At 37.8% G+C, this 22,943-nt stretch overlaps 1 protein-coding gene across 3 annotated transcripts in view; it reads right to left on the bottom strand.

Moving 5' to 3' along the window:
- The window catches only part of LOC132833420 (WD repeat-containing protein 7), a 673,682-nt gene that overhangs the window by 582,202 nt on the left and 68,537 nt on the right, over window positions 1-22,943 (bottom strand). For 2 of the 3 annotated variants that reach the window (XM_060851797.1, XM_060851713.1), the window contains one exon: window positions 16,271-16,408. The exons of the other annotated variant lie outside the window; for it this stretch is intronic. In XM_060851797.1, the coding sequence (XP_060707780.1) occupies window positions 16,271-16,408 (138 nt within the window). The remainder of the gene's footprint in view (window positions 1-16,270; window positions 16,409-22,943) is intronic. 3 annotated transcript variants of the gene reach the window in all.

The following is a 22,943-nucleotide window of genomic DNA, read 5'->3' as shown; positions in this document are numbered from 1 at the left end:
ATTGAGTCTTTTCCAAAAAGTTAGGTTCTTGAGTTAATTGGAGACAAGTTAATGTTTTCAGACCAACATCAAATAATGCACAGTGTATGCCTACTTTTAACATGGTTAAATTCTAATATGATAACATCACTCCTGCATTTCTGGGGGAAAATATATATAGCGTATGATGTAACTGACTCTGGACAGTAAAGACCATTTCCTCCATATTTTGTCCTATCCAACAAAAATGCTTTGAACAAGAAGAACTAGTGAACTACTAAGAATATTCATATGAATATATAAAAATAAGGAGAAGTAGACTATGTGGGCCATTCAAGCCTGTCCTACATTCAATAAGATCATGCTTGATGTTGGTGCATTTTGAATTTCACATTCCCATCCAATGAGATAACCTTTGACTCACTTACCTAATAAGAATGAGTAAATTCACCCTTCAAGCCAACACCCACAATCCTGCACTTCAGGCACTCTACCCATTTGGCACCTTACCCACCTCACTCATCTGGCTGCACACATTTAGCCCAAATTATGCTTCAGACCAAACCCCCTTAAAATATATGAAGAATCTCGCCTCGACCCCAATATTTTGTTATTTGTTAGTTAAAAGGGAAGTGGCAGGTATTGCATTCCAGAGGCAACTCAATTGGTTAAATTACCAGGCTTGAAGCAAAATACAATTTATTCATACACTCCAGTGAGAAAAATAATAAAAGAAAGAAGAAATTGGAATAACAACACTATTGGGAAACTTAACAGAATAATAGATTATTTAATGAATAAACAGTAACTGTTCCAATATACTAACATCCAATAAGCACACCCTGGACAAAGGCAAATTCAGTAAAATAGATTGTCTCACATGCAATATCCAGTCCAGAAATAAACAAAGAGAGAAAGAGTGAGACAGACAGAAAAAGAGAGAGAGAGAGAGCGAGAGCGAGAGAGAGAGCTTGACCCCATCCATTCAGGCTATTTGTATTGTTCCAAATTTAGGAAAAAACCCAAGGCCTCTCAAACTGTTTACATTATGGCCTTTGAAGGAGACTGTTGAGCACTTTTGGCTTAACCTTTCTTCAGAAAAAGAACAGGATGAAATACCCTCTTAAAGCCATAATATCACACCAATCAACTTAACCTTTCACAGAATCTGCCAAAGTGATTGGTTGTACTTCTGGACATTTAAAATCACATAATATGACACACCTACAATGAAAATATCCAGGGTTTGTGCTGATAAGTGGCAAATAACATTTGCACCACACAAATGTCAGGCTATGACCATCATAAATGAGAGATCATCTCACCATCGCCCTTCAATATTCAATGATGTCACCATCACTGAATCCTCCACTATCAAGATCCTGGGAGTTTATCATGGATTAGAACTGGACTCAACACAAACAGTGGCTACTAGAGCAGGTCAGGGGCTGGTAACAATGCGACAAGTAAGACCGCAAGACCATAAGACATTGACCTGGCATCCACAGCTTTCTGTGGCAATTAATTCCATAGATTCACCACTCTCTGGCTGAAGTAGTTTCTTCTTATCTCCATTCTAAAAGTAAAGACCATTGCCTTTTACTCTAAGGCTGTGCCCTTGGGACCTAGTCTCTCCTACCAATGGAAACATCTTCCTCACATGTACTCTCTCCAGGCCATTCAGTATTCTGTATGTTTGAATTAGATTCCCCCTCACCCTTCTAAACTCCACTGGCAGAAAGCAGAGACTGGGGTAAAAGGGTGGCAGCCGGTGTCAATTGGTGTCCTGCAAGGCTCAGTGTTGAGGCTACAACTTTTCACTTTATGCATTAACAATCTAGATGGAGGAACTGAGAGCATTCTGACTAAGTTTGTTGACAATCCAAAGATAAGTGGAGGGACTGGTAGCAGTGAGGAGGTGGAGAGGCTGCAGAAGAATTCAGACAGGTTAGGAGAATGGGCAGATGAAGTATAATGGGGAGAGTGAAAGATCATGCACTTTGGGAGGAAGAATACAGGCATGGACTATTTTCTAAATGGGGAGAAAATTCAGAATTCTGAAGTGCAAATATATATGCATCATTAAGTTAGATGCTATGTTCATATACTGAACTGAAGAGTTCCAGTCCAGGATTCTCTCAAGGTAAACTTGCAGATTGAATTTGCCTTCCTCACTACTCACTCAATGATGACATTTATTTTGAGAAGACTTGATTAGGAAAGCAGGGATGCATTTCAGAGACTCCATAAGGCTCTGGTCAGGCCACAGATGTGTGCAGATGTGGGCCCTATATCTCAGGAAGGATGTACTAGCCTTGGGGCAGGTTCAGAGGAGGTTCATGAGAATGGTCCCAGGAATAACAAGTTTAACATATGAGGAAAGTTTGATTCTAGCAATTCCTGAAAGATCACCACTAACACCTTGGCTATCTCTTCAGCTAGCTCCCTTAGAACACTGGGGTGTAGCCCATTAGTGCAGGTTATTTATCCACCTTCAGGCCATTCAATTTTTCTGGCACCTTCTCCTTGGTGATGGCCACAATAGTCAGCTCCTGACTCCCCAAAGCCTTTCCATCATCTACGAGGCACAAATCAGGACTGTCATGGAAAACTCCCCACTTTAGTGGATGAGTGCAGCCCCAACAACACTCAAGAAGCTTGACACCATCCAATCTGCTTGATTAATACTACAGCCACTCCCTCTAGTAGCAACACTATGTACTATTTAGAAGAGGTATCACAGAAATTTACCAAAGATCCTCAGAAAGCATCCTCTCAACCCATCTGGAAGGACAAGGACAGCAGATGTATGGGAACACCACCACCTTCAATTTCCCCTCCGAGCCACTCACCAATCTGACTTGAAAATATATCATGGTTCCTTCACTGTGCTTGGGCCAAGATTCTGAAATTCCCTCCCTCATAGTATTGTAGATCGACCCACAGCAGGTTGACTGAAGCGGTTCAAGAAAGCAGCTCACCTCCAGCTTCTCAAGGACAAATAGGAGTGGGCAATAAATGCTGACCAGCCAGCGACGCCCACATCCCACCAATAATTTTTTTAAAAGGCCTACTGTTGCAAAAAAGGTGTGGTTTCCACAAAGACATTCTTCATGCTAACAGTTTTTTTTCATACAGGTTCATAATAGGAGGCCATGCCCAGCAATCTCCGACAAAGAAATCATCAAAAGCTAAGTGGGTAAATTTTAAAACTAATCAGAACATCTGGATCACTATTGTTAACCATAGATCATCATAAATTGAACTGACATAATAACAAAATGCTTAGAATAGAAAATAGCAACAAATTTATTAAAGTAAATAACTACAAATTGGAAGATCCAGGAAATAGATTTTTGAGGTTTCACAATTATAAGTTTAAGAGGAAACAAGCAAAACATTATCCTATATTGTCTTCTGCTCCAATTTTGAAATATTAGAAAATGGAATAATTTTACTTGGGATACTATTTCACAAAATATAGATTAAAAATTATCTGTACTACACTGGTGGCCAACAAACACTTAATAGCTAAATTCACCAGAAAAGGCACAAATTTAGAGTAAACGAAGTGAACTGTACAATAAAGCTGTTAGCTTTATGACCTACAGAGACATCATTACACAATTTTGCTCGCAAACAAAGATATATGCATAAATAAGTTAGATGCAAGAAGACTTGGCATAAACAGTTATGTTCATGCACTGAATTGAGAAGAGGAGAAATTTCTTCCCTCAAGATAGCAGCGAACCAGTGAAAGTCTGTGGCACAGAAATAAGTTGAGGCCAAAACACTAAAGGTTAAGAAAAAAAAGAAAGAGTTAAATATAAATGTTAGGGTTAATGGGATCAAAGGGTATGGGTAGAAACCAGGAACCATCCTTTGCAATGAGAAGATTTGTGCCTTTGCAAGTTATATAGCATAGAAACAAGTCCTTCAGTCCATGTCGACCAGAATCCCAAACTTAACTAGTCCCACTTGCCTGCACATGGACGATATCACTCCATATATTTTTTATTCATGTACTTAACCAAATATTGTTCAAACTTTGTAACTATAGCTGCATCGAGCACATCCTCTGTAAGATCATTCCCCACATAAACCACACAGTGCAAAATTGCTCATGTCTTTTTTAAATCTTTCCCATCTCATCTTAAAAATAAGGCCCCTAGGAACGCCTTCACCCTAGGAACAACAAACACATTTGCCATTCACTTTATCTATACTGGGGTATGTTTTGTGGTACACATAAATTATACAAAAGAGACGGTTTGCACATTAATAGGTTAGGGACCAGTATTCTGGCAGGCAGGTTTGCTACTGCAACACAGCTGCGTTTAAACTAAATATCAGGGGGGGGAACAAACTGGAAGTTTAAGAAGGAAATTGAAGGGAAAGTTAGAACAAGGGAGGTCAAGAAAGACAACGGTATCAATGAAGCAGAAAATTCAAAAAGGGATCATGCAGTAAGGTTGAGTGAAATAGGGGTTGATAGGAAGGGTGAGGGCAGTAACAAATTAAAAATACTATATATGAATGCATGAAGCATTAGAAATAAGAGATGAGCTTGAGGCTCTTTTGGAAATTGGCAGCTACGATATTGTAGGGATAACTGAGACGTGGTTTCAAGTGGACAGGGCCTGGGAAATCAATATTCAAGGCTACACGTGCTATCGTAAGGACTGACTGACGGGCAGAGGGGGTGGGGTGGCCCTGTTGGTAAGGGATAATATTCAGTCCCTTGAGCGGAGGGACCTAGAATCAGGGGATACAGAGTCAGTATGGATAGAGCTGAGAAATTCTAAGGGTAAAAAGACCCTCTTGGGAGTTATCTACAGGCCCCCGGACAGAAGTCTGGATGTCGGATGTAAGTTGAATAAGGGGCTGAAATTGGCCTGTTGCAAAGATGTTACTACAGTTATTATGGGGGATTTCAACATGCAGGTAGACTGGGAGAATCAGGATGGTATTGGACCTCAAGAAAGAGACTTTGTGGAGTGCCTCAGAGATGAATTCTTAGAACAGCTGGTGCTGGAGCCTACCAGGGAGAAGGCAATTCTGGATTTGGTATTGTGCAACTAACCAGAATTGATCAGGGACCTCAAAATGAAGGAGCCATTAGGAGGTAGTGACCATAATACAATAAGCTTCAATCTGCAGTTTGAAAGGGAAAGGGTACAATCGGTAGTGACAATATTTCAGTTGAATAAAGGGAACTATGGAGCCGAGAGTGAGGAGCTGGCCAAAGTTCAATGGTGCAATACCTTAGCAGGGATGACAGTGGAGGAACAATGGCAGATATTTCTGGGTATAATGCAGAAGATGCAGGATCAGTTCATTCCAAAAAGGAAGAAAGATCCTATGAGGAGGCAGGGGTGGTCGTGGCTGACAAGGGAAGTTAAGAAACATATAAAGTCAAAAGAGAAAAAGTATAACATAGCAAAGATGAGTGGGAAAACGGAGGACTGGGAAGCTTTTAAAGAACAACAGGGGATTACTTAGAAGGAAATACGAAGAGAAAAAATGAGGTACGAAGGTAAACTGGCCAAAAATATAAAGGAGGATAGTAAAAGCTTTTTTAGATTGTGAAAGGCAAAAAAATGGTTAAGACTAAAATTGGGCCCTTGAAGACAGAAAGAGGGGAATATATTACGGGGAACAAAGAAATGGCAGAAGAGTTGAATTGGTGCTTCAGATCTGTGTTCACTGGGGAATTGGTATTGGAGAGAATGTTAGGTCTGAAGACTGAAAAGTCTCCAGGGCCTGATGGTCTACATCCCAGGGTACTGAAGGAGGTGGCTCTAGAAATTGTGGATGCGTTGGTGATTATTTTCCAGAGATCGATAGATTCAGGATCAGTTCCTGCAGATTGGAGGGTGGCTAATGTTGTACCACTTTAAGAAAGGAGCGAGAGAGAAAGCAGGAAATTATAGACCAGTTAGTCTGACCTCAGTGGTGGGAAAGATGCTGGAGCCAATTATAAAGGATGAAATTACGACACATCTGGATAGCAGTAACAGGATAGTTCAGAGTCAGCATGGATTTATGAAGGAGAAATCGTGCTTGACTAACCTTGTGGAATTTTTTGAGGATGTAACTCTGAAGATGGACGAGGGAGATCCAGTGGATGTAGTGTACCTGGATTTTCAGAAAGCCTTTGATAAAGTCCCACATAGGAGGTTAGTGAACAAAATTAGAGCGCATGGTCTTGGGGGCAAAGTACTGACATGAATTGAAAATTGGTTGGTTGACAGGAAACAAAGAGTAGTGATAAACGGCTCCCTTTTGGAATAGCAGGCAGTGACCAGTGGAGAACCGCAGGGATCAGTGCTGGGACCGCAGCTTTTTACAAGATATATTAATGATATAGAAGATGGCATTAATAGCAACATTCGCAAATTTGCTGATGATACAAAGCTGGATGGCAGGGTAAAATGTGAGGAGGATGTTAGGAGATTACAGGGTGACCTGGACAAGTTAGGTGAGTAGACAGATGCATGGCAGATGCAGTTTAATGTGGATAAATGTATGGTTATCCACTTTGGTGGCAAGAACAGGAAGGCAGATTACTACCTAAGTGGAGTCGAGTTAGGTAAAGGGGCAGTACAAAGAGATCTGGGTGTTCTTGTACACTAGTCAATGAAGGCAAGCATGCAGGTACAGCAGGTAGTGAAGAAAGCTAATAGCATGCTGGCCTTCGTAACTAGAGGGATTGAGTATAGAGGCAAAGAGGTTCTTCTGCAGCTGTACAGGGCCCTGGTGAGTCTGCACGTGGAATATTGTGTGCAGTTCTGGGCTCCAAATTTGAGGAAAGACATTCTGGCTACTGTGGGAGTGCAGCGTAGGTTCACAAGGTCAATTCCTGGAATGGCGGGACTATCTTATGTTGAAAGACTGGAGCGACTGGGCTTGTATACCCTTAAGTTTAGAAGACTGAGAGGGGATCTAATTGAGACATATAAGATTATTAAAGGATTGGACACTCTGGAGGCAGGAAACATGTTTCCGCTGATGGGTGAGTCCCAAACCAGAGGACACAGCTTAAAAATAAGGGGTCGGCCATTTAGGACAGAGATGAGGAAAAAACTTCTTCACCCAGAAAGTGGTGGGTGTGTGGAATGCTCTGCCCCAGAAGTAGTGGGGGCCCAGTCTCTGGATTCGTTTAAGAAAGAGTTGGGTAGAGCTCTCAAGGATAATGAAATCAAGGGTTATTGAGATAAGGCAGGAACAAGATACTGATTAAGGATGATCAGCCATCATAATGAATGGTGGTCCAGGCTCTAAGGGCAGAATGGCCTACTCCTGCACCTACTGTCAATTGTGTGTACCCTCTGATTTGTGATTTTGCAAACCTCTAAGGTCACCACTCAACCTCCAGTGAAAAACGTCCCAGCTTATCTAGCCTCTCCTTATAACTCAAACCTTCCATTCCCAGCATCATTCTGGTAAACCTTTTCTGATCGCTCTCCAGCTTAATAATATCTTTTCCACAACAGGCCGACCAGAGCTGGACACAGTACTCCAGAAAAGGCCTCCACAATGCCAAAGATAACCTCATGCTCCAAATCCTTTACTCAAAGGTCTGAGAACAAAGGCAAGTGTGCGAAAGCCTTCTTAACCACCCTGTCTATGGGTGACACTAACTTCAAAGAATTAAGTACCTGGACCCTTACATCTCTTTGTTGTACAGCACTATCCAAGACCCCAACACTATTGTATAAGTCCTGCTTTTTTTTAAAACCAAAATGCAATACCTCTCATTTATCCAAATTAAACTTCGTTTGCCACTCCTCAGCCCATTGACTCAATTGAATTCCGCTGCTTATCTTGCAACCTTAACTCTTTGCTCTTTCACATTAATCCTCACTACAGAAAGTAAAGTTTTGAACACCTCTAAAATAATTGTCTAACAGCACATACACTTGATCTATTTTCAATGCTCTTATCCACCTATCAAAGTTACTTTGTTTAATGCTTTCAAACTCTACGTACATTTGACCAGACTCCCCCCTCAGATTCCGAAAACACTATCTGTAGGCTTCTGGTATTAGCTCATATGCTCTTAAAATGGCTTTTCTCATCCCATCATATTCCCAGATATCTTCTCTGACAGTGATGCAAATACTGCATTAGTTCTACCTACCAACTTTGTTTGGATCAATAATACCCATATTGTCACCGGCCATTTCATTTGTTTAGCCACTTCTTCAAATGAAATAAAAGAGGCTTCTATGTCCTTCTCAAACTTAGACAATGCTTGGACATATCTAAACAGATCCTTACTAGGACTTTGACTATGATGGGTTTGCTTTCCATCACTTTCCTTATCACTACGCCTACCTTTTACATCACCTCCACTATTTGAAGTCAAATTTCCCTTTTAATTGCCAACTTCAGATTCAAAAACTCTTTCTCTCTTTCTTCTGTTTTTAATCACGATTCAAACTGTTTGGTTGTTGCTTCTTTTTGTTCTGACAGGGCTGTTCTTTCTTTTTCCCTTACCATTGCCTTGAATTGCAGCTGCAAATTTGCAATTGAAGTTTAGCAATTTCCAAAGATCTTGAGTGCATTTCTGGGAATCATAAATGTTGAGCTACTGCTGCAATTACCTCATCTTTTGGCATAAAAATAACTCCAACTAATCTGCCAATTCCAAAATTGCCTTGCTCACTTTCTGTCAAACTCCTGAAGTGACTTGTTCTACGCCAGTAAACTGAGTGACTGTAAGTGCCATTACTACATAAGGCACCCTCTATTTAAACTAACCGAATGCAATACCTAAAAAAAGAACATCAACACTCAACATCTTTGACTGTAAAAATCCAACACTCAACCTGGAATTAGAGATTTTTATCACATACTGGAGTCCCCAATTTGTTATGAACTAGACCGAATCTCCTCAAAACATTAAGAAGACAGCTTAGACCCCAATTCTTTCTGATTTTTAAAAGGCAATTGTAGAATGTTTTGGTCCAGATGCAATTTGATTTGTCAAAGTAGCAGGCTTGAAGCAAAACTCATTTTATTTTTTCAATATATTTAAGATATAAACAACAAAAAAAGGAGAATTGGAATAACTTAACGCTACTGGATAATAGACTATTTAATTACTAAATCATAACAGTTCCAATGTAGTAATATCCTATGAACACACCCTGACAAAGGTAAATTCGATAAAATAGATTGTTTCACATGCAATTCTAGCAGCAGAAAGAGAACCCAAGCTTTTAGCTGTAAGAGGGAGACCAACAGCTTCCACATCTAGCTTCAATATGCCAGCAACTGCTGAGAGCTGAAACTAAAATGCTGGTTCTGTGGGAGCTTCACCCCACCCCTTCATGCTGCTTTTATTGTTCTAAATTTGAAAAACACCAAAGCTAGCTGACAGCTTGGCTCCAAGTTTACAATACTTGCTTTCAAAACAACATGACAACACAATTCCTTCTTAAAGTCATATCTCTTAACAAATGTATTGGCCCTAGAGAGTAATTTGTCCTCTTGGCATGAGCATGGTGCTACTACATAGCCTCTACCATACTGCTGAGAGATTAATTTTTGGATCATCACGCTGAGCACTTCACACATCATTGTCTGTCATTACGTTGACTTAATGTTCTTCTTCTCCAGTCATGACTCCAATCAGACACAAACCATTTGTCATCTGTTTTCCTGCCTGAGCGAACGCGTTGAAATATCTTCAGCTGATATTTCTCCACTGGCCATCTGTATTTGTTTGTTGTGCTTCCATCTCACCAAATATTGTGCGCAAACCCATTTAGCTTCTTACAGTGAGAGCACTATGTTCCACATTCTGGACATGCTTCATTTTTCTTCATATAACATGGTCCACAGTATTTGCTGTCTCCTATCTCCTTGATCTTTCTGCCCTTTCAGCCTGGTATATCAATTGGCATAATAAGGCTTACCCTGTTCCAGCTGCGGATTCGGTACCATTGTCTTTTGCTTTCCTGAGAGCAAGTTTCTCCTCGTTCAGTAAATGTGCACACATTCCAGCATCTCTAAAGCCTAACATATTCTTATTTATAATTAAATAACCTTCTTTCAATGCAAATTTACAGCATTCTCTAAGTGTTTTAATGCAGTCACATACTGATCAATGGATTATCTTTCACCTTCATAGAATCAGAGAATCTCTACAGTGTGGAAACAGGCCATTTAGCCCATCAAGAACACACAAACCCTCTGAAGAGCATTCCACCCAGGCCAACCCCTCTACCCTACCACAACGACCTGATGAAGGAGCTGCGCTCCGAAAGCTAGTGCTTCCAATTAAACCTGTTGGACTATAACCTGATGTTGCCTGAATTTTAACCATACCACTGCAACCTTGTATTTCCCATTACTAAACCACCTACCTTGTACATCCCTAGACACTATGGACAATTTAACATGGCCAATCTACCTAACCTGCACATCTTTTGTCAGTGGGAGGAAACTCAAGCAGACACGGAGAAAATATGCAAACTCCACACAGTCAGCTGCCCGAGACTGAAACTGAACCTGTTTCCCTGGTACTGTGAAGCAGCAGTGTTAATCACTGAGTCACCGTGCCATCTTCTGCTTTAATATTGAACCATTCTGTGAACAAGTCACATTTGATTCACATCAAAGTGTGCAAAATCTCTCCTGTCCTTTTTTTGCTCTTTGTAGAGGTTGAAGGTGAAATATGCCTCATGAAAAATCTCTCCCAAACAGTGATACAAGTGTAGCCACTCACAGCTGCTCTGGTCTGTTAATTAAAACTATCAACCTTAGGAGAAAGTGAGCAGATGCTGGAGATCAGAGGCGAATAATGTGGTACTGGAAATGCACAGCCAGTCAGGCAGCGTTCGAAGAGCAGGAGAATCGATATTTTGAGCATAAGCTCATTATCAGGAATTTTATAACCTTACTGTGAAGCCTCTTCCAAGGATGCCTACCTTGAAGAAGTTCTCCTCCTCCCTCTATCAATATTAGTGTACTTGGGAAAATTAGGAAAGTTAGTAGCCATCATTCCTCACCCAATGCTTTCAGTTGTAGCCTGTTTCCTTCATCCTTTTCTGTGTTTTTTAGCAACTCTGAACATTCCTGTATTTCACTTATAGTAGATGTAATCCCACACAGCTCTTCAATGCCTAATCTCAGCTCCACAACAATATCATGTTATGAATTCATAGGTCTAGTTCTTAGTATGTCTTTATCGAACTGGCTGTAAGATGAATACCTGCAGTTAGCACCTCATGGTAGAAGGGTTGCATATGCCTCTGGGCTTGTTGCAGTCATTAGTACAGGACTATATTTCTAAACCATCATTATACTTTCCGTGCCACTTTTAAAAATCTCAGGGCTTGAATCTTTCTCTACTGTTTCTTAACTCTCCCACTCTTCTGTTGGAGTGATTTCCTAAACTCTCCCAGGCCAGAGCTCTCTGAGCTGCTTTTAAAAGAAACCAGGCCTTCCTCTCACTATCTCTCTCTCATGACAAATTATGGCTTTCAGAGGTGTACTTTGTCCTTTTTTACCTCTATGAAGAAAGGTTGAGACATAGCTGATAAGCAGTCTGCTCAAAGCCAATAGGGTAAACAGCTTGTAAGACGATGGGATTTTCTTTTCAAATTGGAGCAATAGAAGCAGCCTGAATGGGTGAGGTCAAGCTCCCACATAAACAGTATTCGTTGGGGTCTTTAAATTGGATGTGGAAGCTCTTATTCCTCTCTCCATTACAGGTTCTCTTCTTGCTGCCGGAATTGCATGTATAATAATCAATTTTACTGAATTTGCCTTTGTTAAGGCTATGTTTATGAGATGTTACTATATTGGAATCATTACTAGTTCATTTGTTTTGAGGGAGTTTGGTCTGGTCCCGAACACTCTGCAATTGCAAGTGACTTTCAGAGGCAGACTCTGACATAGTGGGATTGCAAGAGATTAGAGGAGGTGATTGCACTACAATAGAATTAGCAATTGGGGTGCATAAATAATAGTAACAATAAAAATATATTGTTTGTACAAAAGATAAATTCAGAAAACTGTAACCCATGTGTAAAATTATGTAAAGAAAATTGTTAAATTGTTTTTTTTTAAAATCAATTTCTATTTACTAACTATATTCCTCGAGCAACCAGGACTGGAATGTTAATGTCAGGGTTGCTACTGAATACTCAGGATTCCTACAACATAATGACAATAAGTTGCTTGTCATCAAAGGTTTTCTTACAACTACACACAGCTCTCAGGCATCAACTACAATAAATACCTCAGCAACAGAAATTTTACACCAATCAGTAGATTTACATTTAATTAAAAGGAAGAGCTTAAAGTCCCCTGTATTAATTTTCTGCTCACTCTTCAGTGAACATTCAACCTAGCACCGGTGCCTTTTAGAATTTCCTACGTGCTTTCTTGCATCAAACAGATCAAGCAAAGAATGTAAGATAAAGTGCAGCAGCACAGATACATAAAAAGGGAATCCAGGACAGATTTTTTTTTGGATTTAAACAGTTGTTCTTTGATTATGGGGCTACTTTAGCTAGATTAATTAGCTAAACATAATTAAAATCTTTACATCTTCTGCAATGTACAATTAATAAGCATTTAATAATAAACAAACAAGCACATTATAAACGTACAATGCTAGCAGATCTGGCAGAAGTTGCTTCAAGCAGCAGAAATGTTTATTCTTCCAACAATATGTCACTTATATTAGGGAGGTCAAATCAGGCTTCTTGTTAAACCATAAACTTCACAATCAACCACAGAAAATTATTGATAAACTTTTTGCTAATTATTTCGTTTGGCATAGTTTAATTTGCCAAATAATTGGAATTGTCATCAGTTAAATGGGAGAAAAAAGCTTGAAAGAGAAAAGAGTCTGATGAGAGATTTCCATATCATATTTGTATATTACTGACATTAAATACTCGAGTCATAAACTTTGAAAGTGTAGATCAGCTGTCAAACTATCACACAATTACCAGAATTATTTAAAAATGGATTTCCATCAATCTATGACATAGGGATTTTATTCCTTTCAGCTAGTCACTGCACCTCAAAGTACAGACAATACCTGTGACTTGAACAGGAAATATCCAAGTTGAACTTACATCCAGACATCTACAGTGACTTTATCCATAACAATTTCACATAAGGCATACACAATCTTATATGTTTAAAAATCAAGAATATAAAACATGCATTTGAAAACAGCTATTCCATGCACTGGAGCAAGCATAAGCAAAGTGCACAGAATCATCAACACACAAGAACTGGAACTACTCACAGAAAATGACTGGAAATCCATGCACATTGGAGCTATACCAAATCAGTTCAAATTTTAGTCAATACAAATTCAAATCTATCAACTACTCAAAAATACATGCCAACAAAAAAAAGTGAATTTTTGTACACATTTTCATACCATTTGGAGTGGAGTTGAACTATCAACTAACTACTGCAAAGCTATAAAAAAACTTCCAAAACTACTTAGCTTCCTTCACAACTTCTCAAGTAATGAAACAGCAATTGTCCATCACTAACAAGACTTGGGTAACATTCAACATTGCAGTAATAAGTAGTACCTATACATAAATAAGACAAGGCAATGTTTAACTTCAACAAGATAAAACCGAACCATCTCCTGACCTTTCAACAATACCGCTATCAAAACTCTTATTTCATTAACATCTTGTGGTCACTACTGATTAAAAACTAAACTAGTTCAACCATCTCACAACCATGATAAGGGAGGTCAGAGGCTGGTACTCTAAATAACGCCTCGTGTCTGAAAAGACCAAGTTTCACCACTGCTTATACATCTCAACCCAGAAGTGTGCCAAAATTAATAGCATAATCAACAAACAAAGAAATGCGGATACTGGAGGTCAGAAACAAAATCAGAATCTGCTGGAAAAACTCAGTAGCTCTGACAACACCTGTGGAAAGAAAGCAGAGTTAACATTTCGGGTCCAATGACCCTTCTTCAGAACTCCAGAACTTCATTGCACAAATCTGGCCAGGGAATTTGCAACAATGAAAAGTTCAAAAGCAATTGTAGGACAGCATGTATTTCATGTGCTGCTGATTCTATCCCCTCCAACTCTGAGGCTATGGCTCAGAATATCTACAGCCTACAGCACAATGCATGTAGATGACTGAAACAGTGTTATCCTACCCTGTAGTCTCTTCCAGGAAGAACCAAGAGCATCAATAGCGCCACAATACCTTCAAGTTCCCTCAAATTACAAACCTCATAAACCTGGTCATACAGCAGCAATCATTTATTGATACTTCATCAAAATGCTCAATTCCATCACTTAACACCATAGCTGGAGCACTGTCAACAACTAAGTAGCAACGGTTCACGAAGGCATGCACCATTATCTTTATAAAGCAACAAGATAAGCTAATGAACGTAGGCTTGACATGTTACCCAGTTCAAATACAAATAGAAGGTCACAATCTTCTAACCTGGCTAGAAAGTTGATAGTTTACATTTATAGGAGTTAGTTTTTGAGTTTCAAGTCAACTACTTGAGTAAACATTCAAATAAAGGAACTCAATTTTAAGAAACAAAAGTTTATGCCTTGTTCAACATGTTTACCTCTTTCACTGCTGGCATATCATTGAAAAGTTTACTTTTACTGTCGAAAAGCATATAAATATTCTGCCAAATACTTAAATTAGCAGTATTTGATACATTAATGACTGGTTAGTATAGCCTTACAGATACCACACATATACCAGCATTAAAACACACCAACACTACCAAAGTACACAAATGGTATGAATTTTTATTTGAAAAAATCAATGCATTAATCAGATTGTGCAAAATTTTGAATTACATTGCAACAACTTAAAATTCATTTCTGATTTCTTCAAAAGGAATACATAGACAAATATGGATTATCTCCCTTGGTCGGTAAAAGGTACATAATCACAATCTTAAGATTGCACAAGGATTATAAAGGGTGAGTTAGAAAGGATGAATATATGATCATAAAGATCAATGGTAAATAATCACAATATTCAAAAAATTAAAAGTTAGTTGCCAAAATTATGCATGGCTATGGAAAAAGTAGAGAAGCAAAAACTAGGCTTTGTTACAGAAAAGTAGAAAATAGAAAAAGTGGTTTAAGATGCACTCAAGTTTAGATGCAGGCAAGGCAGCCAAATTAACCTAATTGTGCTGTATGTTTGAGGTTACTTTCACCAACAACAAAACGTGAAATCAATTTTGGTTTCCGTTAAGAGTTGAAACTGCAAAAGAAAATGTGGTTTTAAAACAATCTTCTTCAGATCAACAAGGGAAAATGCACCTTAAATTTTACACACTGTATAAAATTGTGAGCGCAGACAGTATTCTTTAAAGATCACAATAATCTGTGCTCCGGTATTCTCCAAACATAAGGAAATAACGTTAATCCCCAACTCAACAACAGGAAAAAATCAATTATTAAATAAATGGAGTTGTATGCAAAATTCCAAATATTAGATAGAAAAAATTGAGTGCGGTTATAAACTGGACACAAATAACAACGAACCATGAATTGCTTACAGATTGCATGAGAGATATATATCTGGTAAATTACTTAAAACAGTGCGACACAAAAGTCTGTTCATGATTATTACAATCACTTTTTTCATTGTTCTCAGTTTACATAACAGACTTGGTTTTAATTTACACATCAGAGAGGGCATTTATTAAACCATACCATGCTCATTGCTCCTCTCCAAATATAATTGAACATAATTATGAAAATTCCCTGAAATGAACTTTACAAAAAATGTTTTGAGCATCTTAATACATTAAATTCTAAAGCAAAATCAATATAGCTTCATGTATACTTTGCTGTGTGAACGTGTGCCAAATTCACCATTTACCCTTGTTTGTGATTCTCCATTAATCTATGCCAGACTATATGTACAGTGATTAACAAATTTCATGGTAATAGTCTAAAATGAAGAAGTACCTCATAACAATATCTCACAGTACAACGGGACAGACTATTATATATAAAGATACTATCCAGTTAGGGGTAAACATTATTCTAGTTACATTCTCTGGAACAAAAAAAAATCAGAAATGAATTGATTACATGTTGCAATGTACATTGGAAAATAACTTGCTTTAAATTTTTTGGGGGTACCACATACCACTGTGTAAAAAAAATGATGAAAGCAGCAGCAAACCACCAGTCTACGATATTATTAACTATTGGTGATTTAGGCAAATAGCGCATAGCTGGACAGAGACACATAAATATAGAGGGAGAGAATGGTTGATGATTCTTACTGGTGCCTCAAAAGGCCGAGCACAAGATAACAGCTGCGGTGTGTAGAGCTCCCAGGCCTTTATAGGGTCAGGGTAACACTCATGAGGAACGTGGACAACTGCCTCCCCCAAATACCCAGACTCTAGATGATGGACACTCTGGCAAAAGGATAAATAAATGGTGGAGAAAGAGGAACAGAGCAAAAGAAAAAAGTAAATGAAAATAATTAATGTTCAAATCATACGCAACAATAATGGTTTTAACAAACATCCAGATAAATAAGATATGTAAGTGGATTAACAGTAAAATAAAACTTAAAATCCCCACAAAGCCAAATGAATCACTTATTGTAAAACAATTCTAAAATAAGGTAAACTTCAGATTTTTTTTAGTCTATCATACAATTAATTATGTAAAACAAAATTGAACATTAAATACAAGAGTTTAAAAAGAGCAAACATTAAATATTAAAACTCCATCTTGATTGGCAAGGTTACTTATTTTAAAAATATTTAACACAATTATTAACACAAGTGATTAATTCCAATATATACAACTGCACAAGAAATTCTACATGATAACAAATAATTAAGGATTCAAAGGCATATCCTTTAACAAATGTCAATTATACCTTAATTCATTCAGATAATTAATTCATTCATCAATTAACCATTAAGACATTTTCAATGCTAAACACTGGTGGGAAAATCAAGTTATTGGCCAGTAAGCATTCAATGCCAAGAAAGGTGCTTTATTTACCAACAATATCATAGTTTACCTATTAGCACTTTGCTTCTGTATTATTTGATTAAGCCTACATAGGGTAGATGAGTTTCCTTACTTTTTTTTGAAAAACAGTGTCCAATGTCAGGTTCAATACACTTTCAACACAACAATTAATCATTATTTTATGTCATATACAGTGTTTTATCAGAGCGATAACAGCACAATGGGAAGAAAAAAAGATTCACTGCACTACACAACTCAGTTTATTTAAGACTGCAATCCAATTGTCAGATGTCACATACTAAAATAATCCGCTCAAAGTTTGTTGTGATAGAACATGACATTCAAACTGCAAAACAAGATTACTGCTTTCTAATTATTCATTAGCTAATTAAAGAAAATTTAAGCAGGAATGAATATCTGCACTGTATTCAACATCAGAATCACAGAATAAAAAAAGATTCTGAGGAAGTCTGTTTTGATTAGCATATTGTGAAGTTTCATCCTCAATTCACGCTAGATTTTCCAGAGAAAGGATCCTGTACGCAATTTCTTTATTTAAAGCAGTAAAGGTAGCAATCACACAAATCAGCTTTCAGTCTTAAATTACAGGAAAAAACTTCAACTAAATACTTGACTCACAATAAGTGAAAAAGATACGCTTTATAATTCACGTTCTGGGAAATCAAAATCCTGAAAACAAGAGAGTTCTTCCCGGAACACCATATTTTAATATTTCACAAAAACCTTGACTCTGGGGATCATATTTCCTGAAAATGTCAAGAATATAATTGCTGTTATTCTATACTAATATATAAGCAAGGACCAAATCAAAAACTGACAGGTCACTTTTTTGAAAGGATAAACTGTGATTTCTATACCACTTTTGTTATATTAAATTGGTACATTAAAGATTTTTGCTTTGTGAATACTGGATGATGTCCATAGGTATAGGGAGAATAATAACGGCAAGTTCTTATAAAAAGACTAGATAAGTACGTTTGGAGATGGTCAGTAATTGAATATGTTGTTCTAAATGCACAGAAGGAGGTCGAAGAAAAGGGAATGGAAAATATAAAGAAAGGAATGAAATTAAGATTCACAAGTAAAAGACCTGGAACAATCTCGGGATGTGCCAAGCCATTCATCGGCTGCCTCAATGTAGGAAATATCAGCTTGTATACTGTAAGGTGACAAAACAGAGATAAGTGACTAGATTATCTTCAAAATTGCAACAGAACTTTTTTGATACATTTGAAAGACAGATGGGCCTACAGTTAATTTGGGTTCCAAATCAGAGCATCTCTGACAAACTAGTACTCGCATGGTATTTCTGTTAAGTGAGTTTTTGCATTCAGCACCCTGGAATACAGCTTGGAACTAGAGTTTTATTATTCTTCTTCTCTTTCCCGACTCCACCAGAATAGGAATGCATGAAAAACCTTGGGAAGGTAACAAGACTATTATGCTGCAGAATTACTTTAGCAGAGTAGTAGATTGTAAGATTATAGCACATTGAACAGATTGCTTGGATCCTGTATGAGGCCTTGGTCAGATAGCATCTGTACAATGTGTTGCCAAATCCTAGAATCATATTACTTCATATAAACACATCTATAGGAAACAATGACTTCTGCTCTCAGGATTCAAACAATGGCAAAAAGTTAACAAAATTAGGCTAAAAAAAACAAATTCGGCAGATGCTGGAATTCTGAAATTAAAACAGAAGCTACTAGTGAAATCTGGCTGATCTGACACATCAGTGGAGACAAAAACAGAATTAACATTTCAAGCCAGATTCTTCTTCAGTTCTGAAAGACAGTGAATGAATGAGAAACATTAATAGTTGCACTCTCCACAGATATTCCAAACCAAGTTTCCCCAGCACTTGGATTTTATGTAAAAAAAATTGATATGTGTTTCTTTTTTAGGAAATTGAGACAGAGATAACTTTAATTGCTTCAATTAGATGATGAAAGAAATCAAGTCAATCAAGTAAATTGTTCTCTGTATCAAAGGGACCACTCAAATAAAACTGAGTCAAGTTAAAAAATGGAAGGAAATCAGATAATTCTTTTCACGTATACAAGAATAACAATTGTAAGCAATTTAAGATTGTCAATGTTCCAAGCTTTTTAACAAAGTTCCTGGAATGGTACATGGGCATCCCAAACAATGCCACTGACTTTACTTTGGATAATGTAAGTAAAAGCAAAGAAAGAGGATGAGAAGATACAGATAGATAACACAAAAGAGTCTTCAATAAGCATTAACAATGCAACAAACGAAGGAACAGGAATAATTTAGGCCAAAAAGGAGTAACACATATGGAAAAAACAAGTGGCATAGTTAAGTTACTCAATGAATAATTTTCATAAGCTTTTATCAAGAAGATGTTGCGTAAGTCATCATGTGAGAGGAAGTATTTGAGACAACGCATGATGAAGTTTCAGATTGACAGGTTGACTGCAATTCAAGTTATAGAATAAGAGTTATACAGCATGGAAACAGATTCTTCGGTCCAACTTGTCCACACCAACCAGACATCCCAGTCTGCCAGAGTCCCGTTTGCAAGGCCCATATCCCTCTAAACCCATCAAGATGCCTTTTAATGGTTGTAATTGTACCCACCTCCTACAATTGATGCATTCAAGGATATTAAGAGAATTAAGTGAGGAAATTGCAAGGGCAATAACCATAATCCTTCATCAATACATTACATCCTGATTGAAACAAAGAAGAGTGGAAAGATTCATCCAACAGCACAATACTAGTCAGTTCAGTCCTGTACCACTTCCTCTGGCAACTTGTTCTATATACACACCACCCACTGCATGAATAAGCCACCCCTCAGGTCCCTTTTAAATCTTCACCCTCTCACCTTAAATCTATACCTTCTAGTTTTCACCCATTCCACGTCACAAAAAAGGCCTTCACCCTACGAATGATTTCATAAATCTTGATAATATCATCCCTCAACCTCCGATGCTCCAGGGAAAAAAAGCCCCAATCTACTTAGCATCTCCCTGTAGCACACACACTCCACTCCCAGTAACATCCCTGTAAATCTTTTCTGCACCCTCTCAATTTTAACAACATTTTTCCTATAGTAGGGAGACCAGAATTGGATGTAGTCTTCTAAAAGTGGTCTCACGAGTGTCCTGTAGAGTCACAACACAACATCCCAATCCCTATACTCGATGTTCTGACAATAGTCACAGGTCTCAAGACTGTCTCCTATCTTCAAGTCAATTTTGTATCCAATTGGCTAGCTCTCTCTAGATTCCATGTGATTAGACTGTTTAGTAAGATTAGATCTTACTAACCAGTCTACCACGCTGAAGTCCATATAGACACCATCTATTGGTTAGCCTGCATTAATCTTCTTTGTCATTTCTACAAAAAAATCAAAAGTTCTTACATTAGAAGGGCGAATACATTCAAGAATATTAAAGGAATTAAGTGAGGAAATTGCAAGGGCAATCTTTCATCGACAGTGTATCCTTATTCAAACAAAAAAAGAGTGAAAAGGTACGTCCGGCAACACAATACTAGTCAGTTCAGTCCCAGTGATCAGAAAACTTTTAAAAAGGATAATTTGGGATAACATTAACAGTCCCTTGCATAACTGTGGCTTAATTAAGCAAAATCAACATTTTTTTTTAAATATGCAAATATGCGTTTGACTAACTTGATTAATATTTTGATGATCTAACACAGGGTTGATGAGAGTAATGCTGCTGTTGCTCTGCATAACTTTCCAAAGGCACTTGATAAAATGCCACATTACAAGCTTCTGATACATTTTAGATAAAAGAACAGGAGACATAATAAATAATTCCAGAGGGGATACAGGAGCAGGTGGTCTTAACAGTATGTGAGTTCAAGTCATTACGAGTGACAGAAAAAGATTGAGAAAGTAAATAAAGAAATCTACAGGATCCTGAGCTTTATATGTGTACAAAAGCTAAAAAGTTGTTATAAAGCTTTAGAAGGCATTCTTTTAGACTTCAAATCCAGTGTTCTGTTGGTGTTTTGAGAACCAGATGTCAGCAAGGATCTAAAAGAAATACTGAGCCCAAAATAAAGAATAGTTCCAGCGATAAGGAATTTCAGTTATCTGGATGGGTCAAGAAAATTGAAGAAGAGAAGGTATGATTGTACGATGTATCACTTCGCAATCATCTGTGTTCTGGAGAGATGGAAAGAAATTGCTTCCATTCGTAGAACGTTCTGGAAGTAGATAGCAACTGTAAATTACAACAGGCAGTAAAAAATCTTTTGGTATAGCAAGAGTTTAACACCCACAATGCTCTGTCTAAAAACATGTTGGAAACACATTCAACTGAGGTATTCAAAAGGGAATTGGATAAATATCTGAAGAGAAAATATGCAAGGCTAAGGGTAAAGATGAGATAGTGGGACCAGGCAAATTTCAGGACATGAAGACATGATGGATCAAATGGCCTCCTTCTATACTGAATCAGTAAAGGATGGCAAGAAAATGGGGCCGGGGGTATTGAGAGAAAGGATTCACATTGAAAAAACTTAGAGAAGAAAAATACTTCGCAGAGAGCTATGAGACCATGGGATGCTTCAGCATAATTGACTGCTAATAAAGTCATAATTTAAAACAGAAAGGGATGAATATTTACATCGAACATGGAACATTACAATGCATTACAGGCCCTTCGGCACTCAATTTTGTGTCAACCAGTGAATCAACCTGAAACCCATCCAACCTAAATTATTCCATTTTCACCCACACGTTTATTCAATGACCATTTAAATGCCTTTAAAATTGGCAATTCTATGACTGTTGCAGGCAGGGCATTCCAACGCCCCTACTTCTGAGTTAAAAAAAACTACCTCTGACATCTATCCTATATCTATCACCCTTCAATTTACAGCTATGTCATCTCATACTGGCCACCACCATCCGAGGAAAGAGACTCTCACTGTCCACCCTATCTAACCCTCTGATTATCTTACATGTCTCAATTAAGTCACTTCTCAACCACCTTCTCTCTAACGAAAAAGGCAGAACATAAAATAGCTGTGTGGAATGTACTCTAGCAATTTCTTATACTGCAGAGGCATTAAGAGCCAAATGATATCCTCCCTTGCTTGAATTTCTGTATTAACTCTCTTTTATGAAATCTAAACCACAAGGGTGCAGTTTAAAAATATTCATGCTGTGCTGAATTTAGGACTGTGTGCTTGAAGTGAAATGCACTAAACATTAAGCCTGCTAAAATAGTTAGAGTAGTGAGAGCTTATTTTCCCATTCACATTTCTCCTCTGCTTCAAAACTGAAGTAACTGATTCCTTGCCAACATCAGTTCTTCTTTGGCATGCTGCCACATTTAGCCATTACCTCTACTTGTGCCTGGATACTGTCAATATGATTTGACCTAAGTAGAAATTTCAGCCAGGACTGGTCATCATCTCAAGCATCATTTGTGGTCATTAATTACTGAAAAAATTGACACAGATTCTTTTCTCTAACAATTCAGGAAAACTGTTGTAATATCAAAGCAAAATACTACAGATGCTGGAAAAAGTGCTGGAAAAGCTGAACAGATTTGGCAGCAGCTGTCGAGAAAGAGTTAACATTAAGTCCAATGCTGCTGCTTCAGAATTGGAAATTGTAAGCTCTTTAACATAACCTCAATGAAATTGCTAAAACAGATTTGAATCAAACATTTGATCTTCATGGTTCACCCTGGTTGTGGTTCTACAGTGCTGGAGAGAGACTAAGGCTGGAATAAAAAAGCTGAGGAAAGGATGGCAGGCTGTACTAAAACAAACAGTAAAACACTCTTTAAACATATTAATTGAAAAAGAATTGTAAGGATACAGTAGGCCCATAAGGAACTAGCAGTATAAGCTGCTCACTGAAGCAAAGGGTAAGGCAGAGGTCCTAAATGAGTACTTTGCTTTGGTCTTTACCAAATGAGAAAATGG

The sequence above is a fragment of the Hemiscyllium ocellatum genome, chromosome 1 (genome assembly GCF_020745735.1).
Source record: "Hemiscyllium ocellatum isolate sHemOce1 chromosome 1, sHemOce1.pat.X.cur, whole genome shotgun sequence".
Lineage (NCBI taxonomy): Eukaryota > Metazoa > Chordata > Chondrichthyes > Orectolobiformes > Hemiscylliidae > Hemiscyllium > Hemiscyllium ocellatum.
The sequence above is the reverse complement of the archived record's forward strand: the minus strand, read 5'-3'. Positions and strand labels throughout refer to the sequence as shown.